This window comes from Chiloscyllium plagiosum, chromosome 5 (genome assembly GCF_004010195.1).
Source record: "Chiloscyllium plagiosum isolate BGI_BamShark_2017 chromosome 5, ASM401019v2, whole genome shotgun sequence".
Taxonomy (NCBI): domain Eukaryota; kingdom Metazoa; phylum Chordata; class Chondrichthyes; order Orectolobiformes; family Hemiscylliidae; genus Chiloscyllium; species Chiloscyllium plagiosum.
In genome coordinates this window covers 23,269,320-23,285,501 of record NC_057714.1, presented here as the reverse complement: position 1 = coordinate 23,285,501, position 16,182 = coordinate 23,269,320, and the positions used below count along the sequence as shown (strand labels likewise).

At 41.6% G+C, this 16,182-nt stretch overlaps 1 protein-coding gene across 2 annotated transcripts in view; it reads right to left on the bottom strand.

Moving 5' to 3' along the window:
- The window catches only part of efcab1 (EF-hand calcium binding domain 1), a 32,100-nt gene that overhangs the window by 15,238 nt on the left and 680 nt on the right, over positions 1 to 16,182 (bottom strand). For both annotated transcript variants that reach the window (XM_043691023.1, XM_043691022.1), the window contains exon 2: positions 7,455 to 7,610. In XM_043691023.1, coding sequence (XP_043546958.1) covers positions 7,455 to 7,610 — 156 coding nt within the window. The remainder of the gene's footprint in view (positions 1 to 7,454; positions 7,611 to 16,182) is intronic.

The window sequence follows — 16,182 nt, the reverse complement described above, 5'->3', positions numbered from 1 at the left end:
AAAATGGTCTTTAGTAAAGTGATATGCTTTTCTTGTGGGATGTGGGAGTTTTGGGAGAGTTTAAGGGTTACTAGAACATAGAACAATACAGCACAGAACAGGCCCTTCAGTCCACGATGTTGTGCCGAACATTTGTCCTAGCTTTAGCACCCATCCATGTACATATCCAATTGCCGCTTAAAGGTCACCAAAGATTCTGACTCTACCACTCCCACAGGCAGCGCATTCCATGCCCCCACCACTCTCTGGGTAAAGAGCCCACCCCAGACATCTCCCCTATACCTTCCACCTTTCACATTAAATTTATGTCCCCTTGTAACACTCTGTTGTACCCGGGGAAAAAGTTTCTGACCGTCTACTCTATCTATTCCTCTGATCATCTTATAAACCTCTATCAAGTCACCCCTCATCCTTCGCCGTTCCTGCAGCCGACAACAGCCCTCCTCACTATCCACAATTCCACCAATCTTCGTATCATCTGCAAATTTACTGCAAATTTCGACTCCCTCATCCAAGTCATTAATAAAAATTACAAACAGCAGAGGACCCAGAACTGATCCCTGCGGAACTCCACTTGTAACTGGGCTCCAGGCTGAATATTTACCATCTACCACCACTCTCTGACTTTGGCCGGTTAGCCAGTTTTCTATCCAATTGGCCAAATTTCCCTCTATCCCATGCCTCCTGACTTTCCGCATAAGCCTACCATGGGGAACCTTATCAAATGCCTTACTAAAATCCATGTATACTACATCCACTGCTCTACCCTCATCCACGTACTTGGTTACTGTGGATTATATCTGCATAAATGTTGTTGGTTGCGAATCTTGTCAGACCGAATGGATCGGCTAGAGCAACAGTTAGAGGCAAAGAGGAACTTACAAGAGCGAGGGAGTGTGATGGATGGTAGTTATAGAAAGGGCGAAAAGCCACAGTTACAGTCAGGTAGATGGGTCAACTCAAAGAAAGGTAGGAAAGGTAGGCAGATAGTATAGGAGTCTTGTGGCTATCCCGATTTCAAACAAGTATGCGGTTTTGGGAGATATAGGGGGTGATGGACTTTCAGGGGAATGTAGCACGAACAGCCAAGTTTCTGGTATCAAGACTGGCTCTAATGTAATGAGAGGTACATTGGGTTCCAAACACTCGATTGTGTTGGGGGATTCTCTAGTCAGAGATACAGACAGGGGCCAGCAGCAAAAAATCAGAATGGAGTGTTGCCTCCCTGATGCCAGGATCAAGGATGTCTCAGAGAAGGTGCAGAATGTCCTCATGGGGGAGAGGGACCAGCAGGAGGTCATTGTACATATTGGTATTAACGACATAGGAAGGGAAAAAGATGATATTCTGAAGGGACAATATAGAAAGTTAGGAATTTAAAAAGGAAGTCCTCATGGGTAGTAATATCTGGATTACTCCCAGTGCTACGAGTTAATGAGGATAGGAACAGGACGATAGAGAAGATGAATGCATGGCTGAGGAGCTGGTGTGTGGGAGAAGGATTCACATTTTTTGATCATTGGAAGCTCCTTTGGGGTAGAAGTGACCTGTACAAGAAGGATGGATTGCACCTAAATTGGAAGGGAACTAATATACTGGCAGGGAGATCTGCTAAAGCTGCTCGGAAGGGTTTAAACTAGTAAGGTGGTAGGGGTGCGACCCAGGGATGTACTGAGGAAAGAGATCAATCTGAGACTGGGTACAGTTGAGAAAAGAAGCGAGTCAAACAGTCAGGGCAGGCAGGGACAAAGCAGAGAACAATGTAGGACTGATAAGCTCCATTTATTTCAATGCAAGAGGCCTAACAGGGAAGGCAGATGAACTCAGGGCATGGTTAGGAACATGGGACTAGGACATCATAGCAATTACAGAAACGTGACACAGGGATGGACAGGACTGGCAGCTTAATGTCCCAGGACATAAATGATATAGGAAGGATAGAAAGGGATGCAAGATAGATGGGGCGATTTTGATTAGGGGTAGCATTACAGCTGTACTGAGAGAGGATATTCCTGGAAATACATCAAGGGAAGCTACTTGGGTGGACCTGAGAAATAAGAAAGGGAAGATCACCTCATTGGGATTGTATTATAGACCCCGCAAATAGTCAGAGGGAAATTGACAAACAAATTTGTAAGAAGAGCTCAGTTATCTGTTGGAAATATAGTGTGGTTTTGGTAGGGGATTTTAACTTTCCAAACAGAGACTGGGACTGCTATAGTGTAAATAGGGTTTAAATGGAGAGGAATTTGTTAAGTGTGCACAAGAAAACTTTCTGATTAGTATGTGGATATACCTACTAAAGAAGGTGCAAAACTTGACCTACTCTTAGGAAATAAGGCATGGCAGGTGACTGAGGTGTCAGTGGGGGAGCACTTTGGGACCAGAGACCATGATTCTATTAGTTTTAAAATAGTGATGGAAGAGGATAGACCAGATCTAAAAGTTGAAGTTCTAAATTGGAGGAAGGCCAATTTTGACTGTATTAGGCAAGAACTTTTAAAAGCTGATTGGGTGCAGATGTTTGCAGGGTAAAAGGACAGCTGGAAAATGGGAAACTTTCAAAAATGAGATTACGAGAGTCCATAGACAGTATATTCCTGTTGGGGTGAAAGGAAAGGCTAGTAGGTGTAGGGAATACTGGGTGATTAGAGAAAAAGAGGTTTTGGTTAAAAAAACAAAGGAAGCATATGTCAGATATAGTCAGAAGAGATTGAGTGAATCCTTAGAAGAGTATAAAGACAGTAAGGATGTATTTAGAGTCACAGAGTCATAGAGATGTACAGCACGGAAACAAACCCTTCGGTCCAACTCGTCCAAGCCAATCAGCTATCCGAACCAAACCTAGTCCCACCTGCCAGCACCCAGCCCATATTCATATACCCTTCCTTTCATATACCGATCCAGAAGCCTTTTAAATGTTGCAATTGTACTAATCTCCACCACCTTCTCTGGTAGTTCATTCCATACATGTACCATCCTCTGCGTGAAAAATTTGCCCCTTGGGTCTCTTTTATATCTTTCCCCTCTCATCCGAAACCTATGCCCTCTAGTTCTGGATTCCCCCACCCCAGGGAAAAGACTTTGTCTATTTATCCAATCCACGTCCCTCATGATTTTATAAGTCTCTATACAGTCACCCCTCAGCCTCTGACACTCCAGCCTATTCAATCTCTTCCTATAGTTCAAATCCTCCAACCCTGGCAACATCCTTGTAAATCTTTTCTAAACCCTTTCAAGTTTTACAACATCTTTCTGATAGGAAGGAGACCAGAATTGCACGCAATATTCCAACAGTGGCCTAACCAATGCCCTGTACAGCCGCATCATGACCTCCCAACTCCTGTACTCAATATTCTGACCAATAAAGGAAAGCATACCAAACACCTTCTTCACTATCCGTTCTACCTGCAACTCCACTTTCAAGGAGCTATAAACCTGCACTCCAAGGTATCTTTGTTCAGCAACACTCCCTAGGACCTTACTACTTATATAAATGATGAAAAGTAGTGGACCCAACACCGATCCTTGTGGCACTCCACTGGTTACAGGCTTCCAGTCTGAAAAGCAACCCTCCACCACCACCCTCTGTCTTCTACCGTTGAGCCAGTTCTTGGATTTCTGGAATGGATTTCTGGAATCTAAGGATTCACTCGATCTATCCTGTCTATACCTGACTTATGCTTCTTTCTTTTTCGTAATCAAACTTCAATTTCTTTCGTCATCCAGCATTCCCTATACATATCAGACTTTCCTTTCACCCTAACAGGAATATACTTTCTCTGGATTCTTGTTATCTCATTTCTGAAGGCTTCCCATTTTCCAGCTGTCCTTTTAACTGTGAACGTCTGCTCCCAACCGGCTTTTGAAAGTTATTGCCTAATACTGTCAAAATTTGCCTTTCTCCAATTTAGAACTTCAACTTTTAGATCAAATAGAATTATGGTCGCTGGTCCCAAAGTACTCCCCCACTGACACTTCAGTCACCTACCCTGCCTTATTTCCCAAGAGTAGGTCAAGTTTTTCACCTTCTCTAGCAGGTACATCCACATTCTGAATCAGAAAATTTTCTTGTATACACTTAACAAATTCCTCTCCATCTAAACCCTTAACACTATGGCAGTCCCAGTCTATGTTTGGAAAGTAAGGATCCCCTACCATAACTACCTTATTATTCTTCCAGACAACTGAAATCTCCTTACAAATTTGTTTGTCAATTTCCCTCTGACTATTAGGGGGTCTATAATACAATCCCAATAAGGTGATCATCCCTTTCCACCCAAAATAACTTCCCTTGATGTATTTCCAGGAATATCCTCCCTCAGTACAGCTATAATGTTATCCCTTACCAAAAACGCCACTCCTCCTCCTCTCTTGCCTCCCTTTCTATCCTTCCTGTAGCATTTGTATCCTGGAACGTTAAGCTGCCAGTACTGTCCATCCCTGACCCATGTTTGTGTAATTGCTATGATATCCCAGCCCCATGTTCCTTACCATGCCCTGAGTTAATTTGCCTTCCCTGTTAGGCCCCTTGCATTGAAATAAATGGAGTTTAATTTATCAGTCCTATGTTGTTCTCTGCTTTGTCCCTGCCTGCCCTGACTGTTTGTCTCGCTTCTGTTCTCAACTGTACCAATCTTAGATTGATCTCTTTCCTCCACCTCCCCCCTCCACCCCAACCTTACTAGTTTAAATCCTCCTGAGCAGCTCTCTGCCAGTATGTTAGTCCTCTTCCAATTTAGGTGCAATCCATCCTTCTTGTACAGGTCACTTCTACTCCAAAGGAGCTTCCAATGATCCAAAAATGTGAATCCTTCTGCCACACACCAGCTCCTCAGCCAGGCATTCATCTGCTCTATCGTCCTATTCCTGCCCTCAATAGCTCGTAGCACCGGGAGTAATCCAGATATTACTACTCGAGGACCTCCCTTTTGAATTACTGCCTGACTCTCTGTAATCTCCCTTCAGAATCTCAACCTTTTCCCTTCCTATGTCATTGGTTCCAATGTGTACAATGACCTCCTGCTGGCCCCTCTCCCCGTTGAGAACATTCTGCACCCTCTCTGAGACATTCTTGATCCTGGCACCAGGGAAGCAACACACCACTCTGATTTTTCGCTGCTGGCCACAGAAACGTGTCTGTACCTTGGACTAAAGAGTTCCCAAACACAACCGATCTCTTGGAACCCGATGTACCCCACATTGCATTAGAGCCAGTCTCAATACCAGAAACTTGGCTGTTCATGCTACTTTCTCTTGAGAATCCATCACTTCCTACAATTTCCAAAACAACATACTTGTTTGAAATAGGGATAGGCGCTTATTCACTTATTCCAAGATTAGTTGCGAATTTCACTGTTTGTTAATTTTGCCAAAAGGAACTCCGATGTCCAGTGATACATGAATTCAAACAGCAATGGTTAAGAGCGAAATTAGGAGGGCAAAAATGGGACATGAGATAGCTTTGGCAAATAGGGTTAAGCAAAATCCAAAGGGTTTATACAAATATATTAAGAATAAAAGGATAACTAGGGAGCGAATAGGGCTCCTCAAAGATCAACAAGGCGGCCTTTGTGTGGTGCTGCAGGAGATGGGGGAGGGGTGGAGATACTAAATGAGTATTTTGCATCAATGTTTACTGTGGAGCAGGACATGGCAGATATCGAATGTGGGGAAATAAATGGTGACATCTTGAAAAATGTCCACATTATGGAGGAGGAAATGCTGGATGCCTTGAAACGCATAAAGGTGGATAACATACTAGGACCTGATCAGGTGTACCCTAGAAATCTATGGGAAGGCAGGGAAGTAATTGCTGGGCCTCTTGCTGAGATATTTTTTGTACCATCGATAGTCACAGGTGAGGTGCCAGAAGATTGGAGGTTGGCTAATTTTGGTACCATTATTTAAGAAAGGTGGTAAGGACAAGGCAGCGAACTATAGACCGGTGAGCCTGACGTCGGTGGTGGGCAGGTTGTTGAAGGGAATTCTGAGGGACAGGATTTACACGTATTCGGAAAGGCAAGAATTGATAATCAACATTGCTTTGTGCATGGGAAATCATGTCTCAAAAACTTGATTGAGTTTTTTTGAAGAAGTAACAAAGAGGATTGATAAGGGCAGAGCGGTAGATGCGATCTATATGGACTTATGTCAGTAAGGCGATCAAACAAGGTTCCCCATGGGAGACTGGTTAGCAAGGTCAGATCTCATGGAATACAGGGAGAACTAGCCATTTGGATAAAGAACTGGATTAAAGGTAGAAGACAGAGGTTGGTGGTGGAGGGTTATTTTTCAGACTGGAAGCCTGTGACCAGTGGAGTGCCAGAAGTTTCGGTGTTGGGTCCACTACTTTTCATCATTTATGATTTGGATATAAAGATAGGAGAGAGTTAGCAAGTTTGCAGGTGACACCAAAATTGGAGGTGGAGTGGACCATGAAGAAGGTTACCCCAGATTACAACGGGATCTTGATCAGATGGGCCAATGGACTGAGGAGTGGCAGACAGAGTTTAATTTAGATAAATGCGAGGTGCTGCATTTTGGGAAAGCAAATCTTAGCAGGACTTATACACTTAATGTTAAGGTCCTCTGGAATGTTGCTGAACAAAGAGACCTTGGAGTGCAGGTTCACAGCTCCTTGAAAGTGGAGTTGCAGGTAGATAGGATAGTGAAGAAGGCATTTAGTATGCTTTCCTTTATTGGTCGGAGTATTGAGTACAGGAGTTAGGAGGTCATGATGCGGCTGTACAAGACATTGGTTAGGCCACTGTTGAAATATTGCATGCAATTCTGGTCTCCTTCCTATCAGAAGGATATTGTGAAACTTGAAAGGGTTTAGAAAAGATTTACAAGGATGTTGCCAGGGTTGGAAGATTTGAGCTATTGGGAGAGGCTGAATAGGCTGGAGCTGTTTTCTCTGGAGCATCGGAGCTGAGGGGTGACCTGATAGAGGTTTACAAAATCATGAGGCGCAAGGATAGGATAAACAGACATGGTCTTTTCCCTGAGGTGGGCGAGTCCAGATCTAGAGGGCATAGGTTTATGGTGAGAGGGGAAAGATATAAAAAAGAACTAAGGGGCAACTTTTTCATGCAGAGGGTGGTGCATCCATGGAATGAGTTGCCAGAGGAAGTGGTGGAGGCTGGTACAATTGCAACATTTAACAGGTATCTGGATGGGTATATGAATAGGAAGGGTTTAGAGGGATATGGGCCAAGTGCTGGCAAATGGGACTAAATTTGGTTGGGATATTTGGTTGGCATGGACGAGTTGGACCTAAGGGTCTGCTTCCGTACTGTACATATCTATGACTCTATTTGAAGCTTAATGCATACAGCTTAGCATATCAGCACACATGCACAATTTTACAATGGCTCCACATTGTGCTTCTGAATCCACAGATTTACATTTCATGAAAAGTTATCACATATGGAACATATTATAACTCTAACCTCTGTCTGTGATCATATCATCAGTCAATCCAAATGTAGTGTGCAGAACATTCCTGAACTTGTTTCGATCCAGTCCGACTGCAATCCGTTGCTCAGGAAAAGTGGCAACAAGCGTACTGAAGACTTTCATTAAACACTGCACCTCATGTCTGTTGACTGCAATATATGGACAGAAAAATGCTTTTCAATTAAGATGTGAAATAGTACATAGCTATATTACTAAAAGTTCTACTGATCTTTAGCAGCAAGATTAGTTAGATTTCTATGTAACTTAATTTACCAACTGAGATTGAATGGAAATTGCTACTTACTCCTCTTTTTTTCAAATACCCATCATTATCAGTACTTCTTGGTTCAGAATTATAGGTGAGGGATAGCCTAAAAGCAGATCTTATTGTGAAGTCTCTCTCATAAAATTTCACAAGTTCTGCTTCATTGATATTACAAATGGAAATGCACCTAAGAATCCTCCATCTCCAGTCACAATGTCATTGGAAAGATGTTACACATAGCAAGTTTCTGTCAGCTATGTGATGAAGTGCATTTAATGTAAGTTATTATCGTTTGGGAACATGGAATTTTAGAAAAGACGCAGATGTGTGGTTTCAGTTATGCGGAGCTAACAGATCTTTTAAGATGTCAGAAAGTCTTTCTGAAAAATGAACTAAAGACATCTTCCAAGAAGGCATGTGACATCTGTAGTTTCAGTTGATGAAACATTTATACTGCTCAGTTTACAGCAGACAGGGAAAAAGTAGATGAGAGTCTACTAGATTAGTTTCAACTTCCGTTCAGAAGAATCAAGTTTTCAGTTTAGAAGGTAACTTTGCCCTAGTAGTTTTAGTTTGTAAATCCTCCAAGCTATGACAGTTTGTATGCAAATTTCAAGTTGTCAGAACTGAAAAGAGATTTAGGCCATCAGAATTTTAAAAGGTTCATACCAGCAAAGGTGGACATCAGCAGTCTGAGAATAACAATTGATAATAGTTAAGTAATAATTAATGAGTTGAGATAAGTGATGCTTTTGGGTTGAGTATCTGATATTGCTGGAGAAAACACTGAAACTTAGTTTTGCTATTTACATAGATCATGATTTTTCATTGGTGGAGTAAACTTGTTCTTTTGTCAATGAATCTTTGCAGCCTTATGTAAACATGTTCAGTGATCAACCACCATAGTGACAACTGAAAAAAAAACGATCCATCAAACTAGTTTGGTTTCATTCTGAAATCTGAATTGTCCAGTTTTACTATTAGCTAGGATGAGACCAAAGCAGGGACTTTTGCAGCATAGGTTTCTTTGAATCTTTGCGGAATTTGCATCGCTTTTAAAATAAAACGTATGTGGAGGTAGTAAACATCTTAAAAAGTACTGAATGTAGTTTATTGCAAGGATTAGCTTTAAAATGCTTTGTATGTTTCTAAGAATTTTCTGGGAGTAGAACAGTGGATTATTTGAAATCTGTGATTGAAGCTACACTTGGTGAGATCGAAAGCCTAGAATAATCAAAGAAAGAATAAATAGTAACTCAGAGGATGATTCTGATTTCAATGAGAGATTTGATTTAGCTAGAATTCAACATATAGTGCTTAAATATACAGATGATAAAGTCAGAAAATATTTCATGTTATCTGAAAAGGCAGCTGCAAAGATGAATTTTCCAAAGATGCTTAGACTTTAATGTTAGACCGTTTTGATATGTACAGCTAAAAGGTGTATGCCAATTTGTCAGAGTTACAACCTACAGACAATGTAATCTCTTAAAAAAAATTCTAAATGCTTAAGAATTTGTGCCTAAACCTCATCAGACATTTGCAGGATTTACAAGAGAAAGAAAATGGTACGAGATCAGTGGTTTTGATCACTGAAGTGAGAAAAAATGTTGGGGAATGTGAGATAAATCATTAATATGGAAAAATTTCAAAATAATTTTCTTGTAAACATTAAAAATTATTAGGCAAGCAACAAGAGTAAAGATCCGAGGAAAGCAATTCTGGCAGATACCCAAGATATTTCAAACTGAAAAGTTACATGTGTGGAAAAGGTCATAATGGAAATCCACATGGAAATTGGAGGAAGATAAAATCTGCAGAGGGAAAAGATATTAGTTTTAGGAAGCAACTGATGGATGACAAAGCAAAAGAGAAAGGCTAGAAACTAAAACAGTTATCAAGAAAATTCTAGTGATAATGAGACTATACATACTAAGCCCAATACTGGGAGTTAAACAAGATGAATTGCAGTTGTAGGAATGCCAATGAAACCCTGGGACAATGTTGCATTCGGAAAGGAAATGGATGTTAAAAACTGCAACTGTAATTCAAAGGGAGTATCCTCCCTTAGAATCTATTAAGGAGGGAGGGATGACACAGAACAACCAAGAGAGTTCTTCCTTAATTATTGATGAATTATAAGTAACCTTTGGAGGTTCTGAATATTTTAGTTCAGAAAAGAGGTAAACCAATAAAGATATTGAGAGACACTGGAGCAAATCAGTTGCTGATACTAGTTGATGATACAATTTGTCGTCCTAAGAGGTAACTGAAGGAGAAAATGCTAATTGGCATTTATAATTGGTACATTAAGACATTATCTAAAATTGGATTAAAGAGTGACTTAGTAAATGGAGATGTTGTAGTTGAATTAACATAATTAACCTTATAGAAGAAATTGAATTTACCTCAGCGAGTTACCTGGCTGGTTGAAAAATATTGGCCTCATCAAGGATGCTGGAACAACCAGTAGAAGTAAAAGAACTGAGATAGTACATGAGGAACATTATGGATTTTTTTTCAGATCTGTGGTGCAATGCTTTAACGAGAGTCCAGAGACAATATGTTCCTGTGAAGGGCAAGGCTGGCAGATGTAAGGAACACTGAATAACTAGAAAAATTGAGGCGCTGGTCAAGAAAAAGGTACAGACAGCTGAGATGGAACTAATTCGTTGAACAGTATAAAGGCAGTAGGGGCATACTCAAGAGGAAAATCAGGAGAGCAAAAAAAGGACATGAGATAGCATTGGCAAATAGGATAAAACAGAAGCCAAAGAGATTCTACAAATACACTAAGGACAAAAGAGTAACTAGGGAGAGAATAGGACCCCTTAAAGATAACAAGGCCACCTATGTGGAACTGCAGGAGATGGGCGAGATACTAAACAGCATTTTACATCAATGCTTACTGTGGAGCAAGATATAGAAACTGCAGAACCTGGAGAAATAAATAGTGAAACCTTGGAAGGTGTCCATGTTACAGGAGGTGGTGCTGGACAAATTAAAATGCATAAACGTGGATAAAACCCAGGACCTGATCAGGTGTACTCTACAACTCTGTGGGAATCTAGGGAAGAGATTGCTGCACCGCTTGCTGAGATATTTGTATCATCGATAGCCACAGGTGAGGTGACAGAATACTGAAGGTTGGCTAACCTGGTACCATTATTTAAGAAAGGCGGTAAGGAACTATAGACCGGTGAGTCTCACATCAGTGGTGCTTAAGTTGTTGGAGGAGATTCTGAGGGACAGGATTTATATGTATGTGGAAAGGCAAGGACTGATAAGGGATAGTCAACATGGTCTTGAGCACGGAAAATTGTCTCACTAGCTTAATTGAGTGTTTTGAAGAAGTTACAAAAATGATTGATGAAAGCAGAACAGGGGATGTTGTCTATATGGACTTCAGGAACGTGCTCAACAAGGTTCCACATGGTAGACAGCTTAGCCTGGTTAGATCTCATGGAATACAGGGAGAACCAGCTATCTGGGTAGAAAATTAGTCTGAAAATATGAGATAAAGGGTGGAGGATTGCTTTTTGGACTGAAGGCCTGTGACCAGCGGTGTGCCGCAAGGATCGGTGCTGGTCCAACGCTTTCTGTCATTTACATAAATGATTTGGATGTGAACATAGGAGGTATGGTCAGTAAAATTGCAGATGTCATGAAAATTGGTGGTGCATTGGACATCCAAAGAAAGAAATTCTCGAGTTTTCTCTTAGCTTTCTAATTCTTACATTAAATCTATGCCCACTGGTTACAGACACCACTAGAACTAGAAAATAATGCCTCCCTATCCACCCTATCTATGCTTATCATAGTCTTGTATGTTTCAATTAGGTCCCCTCTCAACCGTCACTACTCTGAAGAAATGAATCCCAGCCTATCCAATCTTTCCTTATAGCTCAGACCCTGCAGACCAGGCTGCAACCTCTCTAATGAAACCCATCCTTCCTGTTGTTATGTGATGGCTAGAACTGCACACAGTACTTCAGTTGTGACCTAATTAGTGCTTTATACAGTTCCAGCATAACTTTCACATAGCAGTATTCCATGCCTCAACTAATAAAAACGTGAGAATAGCCTCTCTGCTCTTAAACTCTAAGTCAAGTGTCCCATATGCCACCTTAGTCACTTTATCCACCTGCCCTGTTACCATAAGCGACTATGCACACCAATGTTCCTCTGATCCTTGGGGCTTCCCAGGGACCTACCGTTCATCATGTATTTCCTTGGAGAAACTGAGGACTGCAGGTGCTGGAAAGTCAGAGTCAAAAAACTTGGCACTAGAAAAGCACAGCACGCCAGGCAGCATCGAGAAGCAGGAGAGTTGAAAGTTTGGGCATAAGCCCTTCGTGAGGAATGCATTTCCTTGCATTGTTTGTCCTGTCCATGTCCATCACCTCACACTTATCCAGATTGAATTCCATTTGCCACTCATCAGCCAATCTGAGCACCCTGTCTGTATCCTCCTGCAATCTAAGGCTCACTATTTACCATTCCACCAATTTTTGTATTTTTTATTTTGTTGATCAATCCTCCTACATTCAAGTCTAAATCACTTTATATAAACCTCAAACAGCAAGGGCCCCAACACTAACCCCTGTGGGACCACACTGGACACAGATCTTCAATCACAAATCCCTAGAGGAGTATACTTAAGAAAGAAATCAGGAGGGCAAAAAGGGGACATGAGATAGCTTTGGTAAATAGAGTTAAGGAGAATCCAAAGAGATTCCATTAATACATTAAGGGCAATAGAGTAACTAGTGAGAGAATTGGGCCCATTAAAGATCAACGTGGCTGTCTACCTGTGGATCCACAGAAAATGGGCAAGATACTAAATGAATATTTCGCGTCAGTATTTACAGTGGAGAAGGAAATGGAAGCTAGGAAACTTGGGGAAATAAATAGCAATGTCTTGAAAACAGTTCATATTGCAGAAGACAAGATGTTGGAGGTTTTAAAATGTATAAAGATAGATAAATCCGCAAGACCTGATCAGGTATTTCCCAGACTTTTGTGGGAAGTTAGGGGAGATTGCTAGGCCCCTTGCTGAGATGTCTGTATCATCAACGGCCACAGATGAGGTGCCAGAAGACCAGAGGTTGGCTAATGTGATGCCAATACTTAAGAAAGGCTATAAGGGAATGCCAGGGAACTATAGACAGGTGAGTCTTACATCAATGATGAGTCAGTTGTTGGAGGGGATTCTGAGGGACAGGATTTACATGCATTTGGAAAGGCGAGGTTTGATTAGGGATGGTCAACGTGGCTTTGTATGTGGGAAATCGTGTTTCATTAACTTGATTGAGCTTTTTGAAGAGATGATAAAGAAAATTGATGAAGGCAGACTGGTAAACGTTGGCTATATTGACTTCAGCAAAGCGTTCAACAAAGTTCTGCATGGTAGTCTAGTTAGTAAGTCCAGATCACATGCGATTCAGAGGGAGCTCATTTGGATACATAGTTAGCTTGAAGATAGGAGACAGAGGATGATGGTAGACGGTTGCTTTTCGGACTGAAGGCCTGTGACCAGCAGCATGCCACAAGAATCGGTGTTGGGTCCATTGCTCTTCCTCATTTAAATAAATGATCCGATGTGAATATAGCAGGCATGGTTAGTAAGTTTGCAGAACAACTATGACGGGTGAAAGTGAGGTCTGCAGATGCTGGAGATCAGAGCTGGAAATGTGTTGCTGGAAAGGCGCAGCAGGTCAGGCAGCATCCAGGGAACAGGAGAATCGACGTTTCGGGCATAAGCCCTTCTTCTGGAAGGGCTTATGCCCGAAACGTCGATTCTCCTGTTCCCTGGATGCTGCCTGACCTGCTGCGCCTTTCCAGCAACACATTTCCAACTATGACAGGTGGTTTAGTGGACAGCGAAGGAGGTTACCTCAGAGTACAATAGGACTTTGATCAGCTGGACAAATGGGCTGAGAAGTGGCAGATAGAATTTAACTTAGATAAATGTGAGGTGTTGCACTTGGCAAAGCAAATCAGGTAGGACTTATACAGTTATAGTAGGGCCCTGGAATGTTGCTGAACAGAGGCTTGGGGTGCAGATGCATAGTTCCTTGAAAATGGAATCACAGGTAGACAGGGTAGAAAAGGAGGTGTTTAGTACATTTGTTTCATTGGTCAGAACACTGAGTATAGGAGTTGGGACTTCATCTTACAGCTGTACAGAACATTGGTGAGGCCACTTTGAGAATAGTATGTACAATTCTGGTTGCCCTTCTAGAAGAAGAATGTAGTTAAATGTGCAAAAAAGATTTCCAAGGTTGTTGCTAGGACAGGAGGGTTTAAGTTAAATGGAGAGGCTGAATAGGCTGGAGCTTATGTTCCTGGAGCGTCAGAGCCTGAGTGGTGACCTTATAGAGGTTTATAAAATCATGAGGGGTATGGATAGGATGAATAGGAACCATATTTTCCCTTGGTGGGGGGAGTTTGAAATTAGAGGATATAATGTGAGACGAGAGATTTAAAAAGGATATGAGGGGTAACCTTTTCATGCAGGGGTGCATGTGTGGAACAAGCTGTTGGTGGAAGTGGTGGAGGTTGCTACGATTACAACATTTAAAAGGCATTTGGATAGGTATATAAATAGGAAGGCTTCAGAGAGCTATGGGCTAAATGCTAGCAAATGAGACTAGGGTAGATTGGGATATCTTACTGGAGCAGATGAGTTGGAACAAAGGGTCAATTTCTGTGCTGTACAGCTCTATGTCTCTAAATATACCATATTATCTTATCTACCTACCTTGTTACCTTCAGGGATCTGTGGATGTGTACACTAAGGTCCTCTGATCTTTTGTGCTTTCCAGGGTCCTACCATTTATAGCCTAATCCCTGAGCTTGGTAGCCCTCCAAGTGGACTATCTCATGCTTTTCTGCATTGAATTCCATTTGTTACTGCTCTACCCAGCTGGCCAGTCCATTGATATCCTCCTGCAGTTTACACCTATTCTTCTCACAATTTATCACCTTACGAATGTTGATGTCATCTCCAAACTTGACACTCATTCCCCTTACATTTTAGTCCAAATCATTAATATACACCACAAATTCAACGGGCCCCAGGACAAAGATCCAATGAAACCCACTGGAAACAATGTGCAGTCACAGAAACATCCAACTACCATCACCCTCTGCTTCTTACCTCTCAGCCAATTTTGGATCTAAAGTGCCACTTTGTTTTGGATCCAATAAGCTCTTATTTTCTTGACTAGTCTGGCAAGAAGAACATAAGAACTAGGAGCAGGAGTAGACTGTCTGGCCCTTCGAACTTGGTCCGCCATTAATAAGATTATGGTTGATCTTTTCGTTGACTCAGATCCACTTATCCGTGCTCTCACTGAATCCCTTAATTCCTTTATTTTTCAAAAAAAATCTACCTTAGTTTTAAAAACGTTTCCTGAAATAGCGTCACCAGTACTTCACTGGGCAAGGGATTCCATAGATTAACAACCCTCTGGGTGAAGAAGTTCCTTCTCAAAAATTCAGTCCAAAATCTGCTCCCTCTAATCTTGAGGCTATGCCCCCTTGTCCTAGCTTCACCTATCAGTGGAAACATCCTCTCTAATTCTACCTTATCTACTCTCTTCACAATTTAAATGCTTTTATAAGATCCCCCCATATTCTTCTGAATTCCAATGAATATTATCCCAATCTACTCAGTCTCTTCTCACAAGATGACCCCCCTCAACTCCAGAATCAAACTAGTGAACCTCCTCTGCAACCCCTCCAGTGTCAGAACATCCTCTCTCAAGTAAGGAGACCAAAACTGCACACAGTACTCCAGGTGTGGCCTCACTAGTACCTTGTACAGCTGCAACATAATCTTTCTGTTTTTAAACTCAATCCCTTCACAATGAAGGACAAAATTCCATTTGCCTTCCTTATTATGTTATGTACCTGCAGACCAACTTTCTGTGATTCCTGCACAAGGACACCCAGATCCCTCTGCACAGTAGCATGCTGCAACATTTTACCATTCAAGTAATAATCCTTTTTACTGTTATTCCTACCAAAATGGATGAATTCACATTTATTAACATTGCATTCCATCTACCAGACCTTTAACCACTCACTCAATGTTCCTCTACAAAGTTTCAGTCTTCTGCACACTTTGCTCTTAGTGTCATCTTTGACAACCTACACGTAAACTTTGACAACCTACACGTGGTCCCCAACTCCAAATCATCGATATAAATTGTCAATTGCAGTCCCACCACCTACCCCTGAGGCACACCACTAGTCACTGACACCCAGCCAGAATAGTACTCCTTTATCCCCACTCTTTGCTTCCTCTATCCATGCTAATACTTTACCCGGAACGGACCCTATCAAAAGACTTGCTAAAGCCCATGCGGACCACACCTAATACATACCCTGGTAAACAAAAGAAGATGCTCTTATTTATAGGGACAATGATCCTTTGTCTTTCTTTTTGG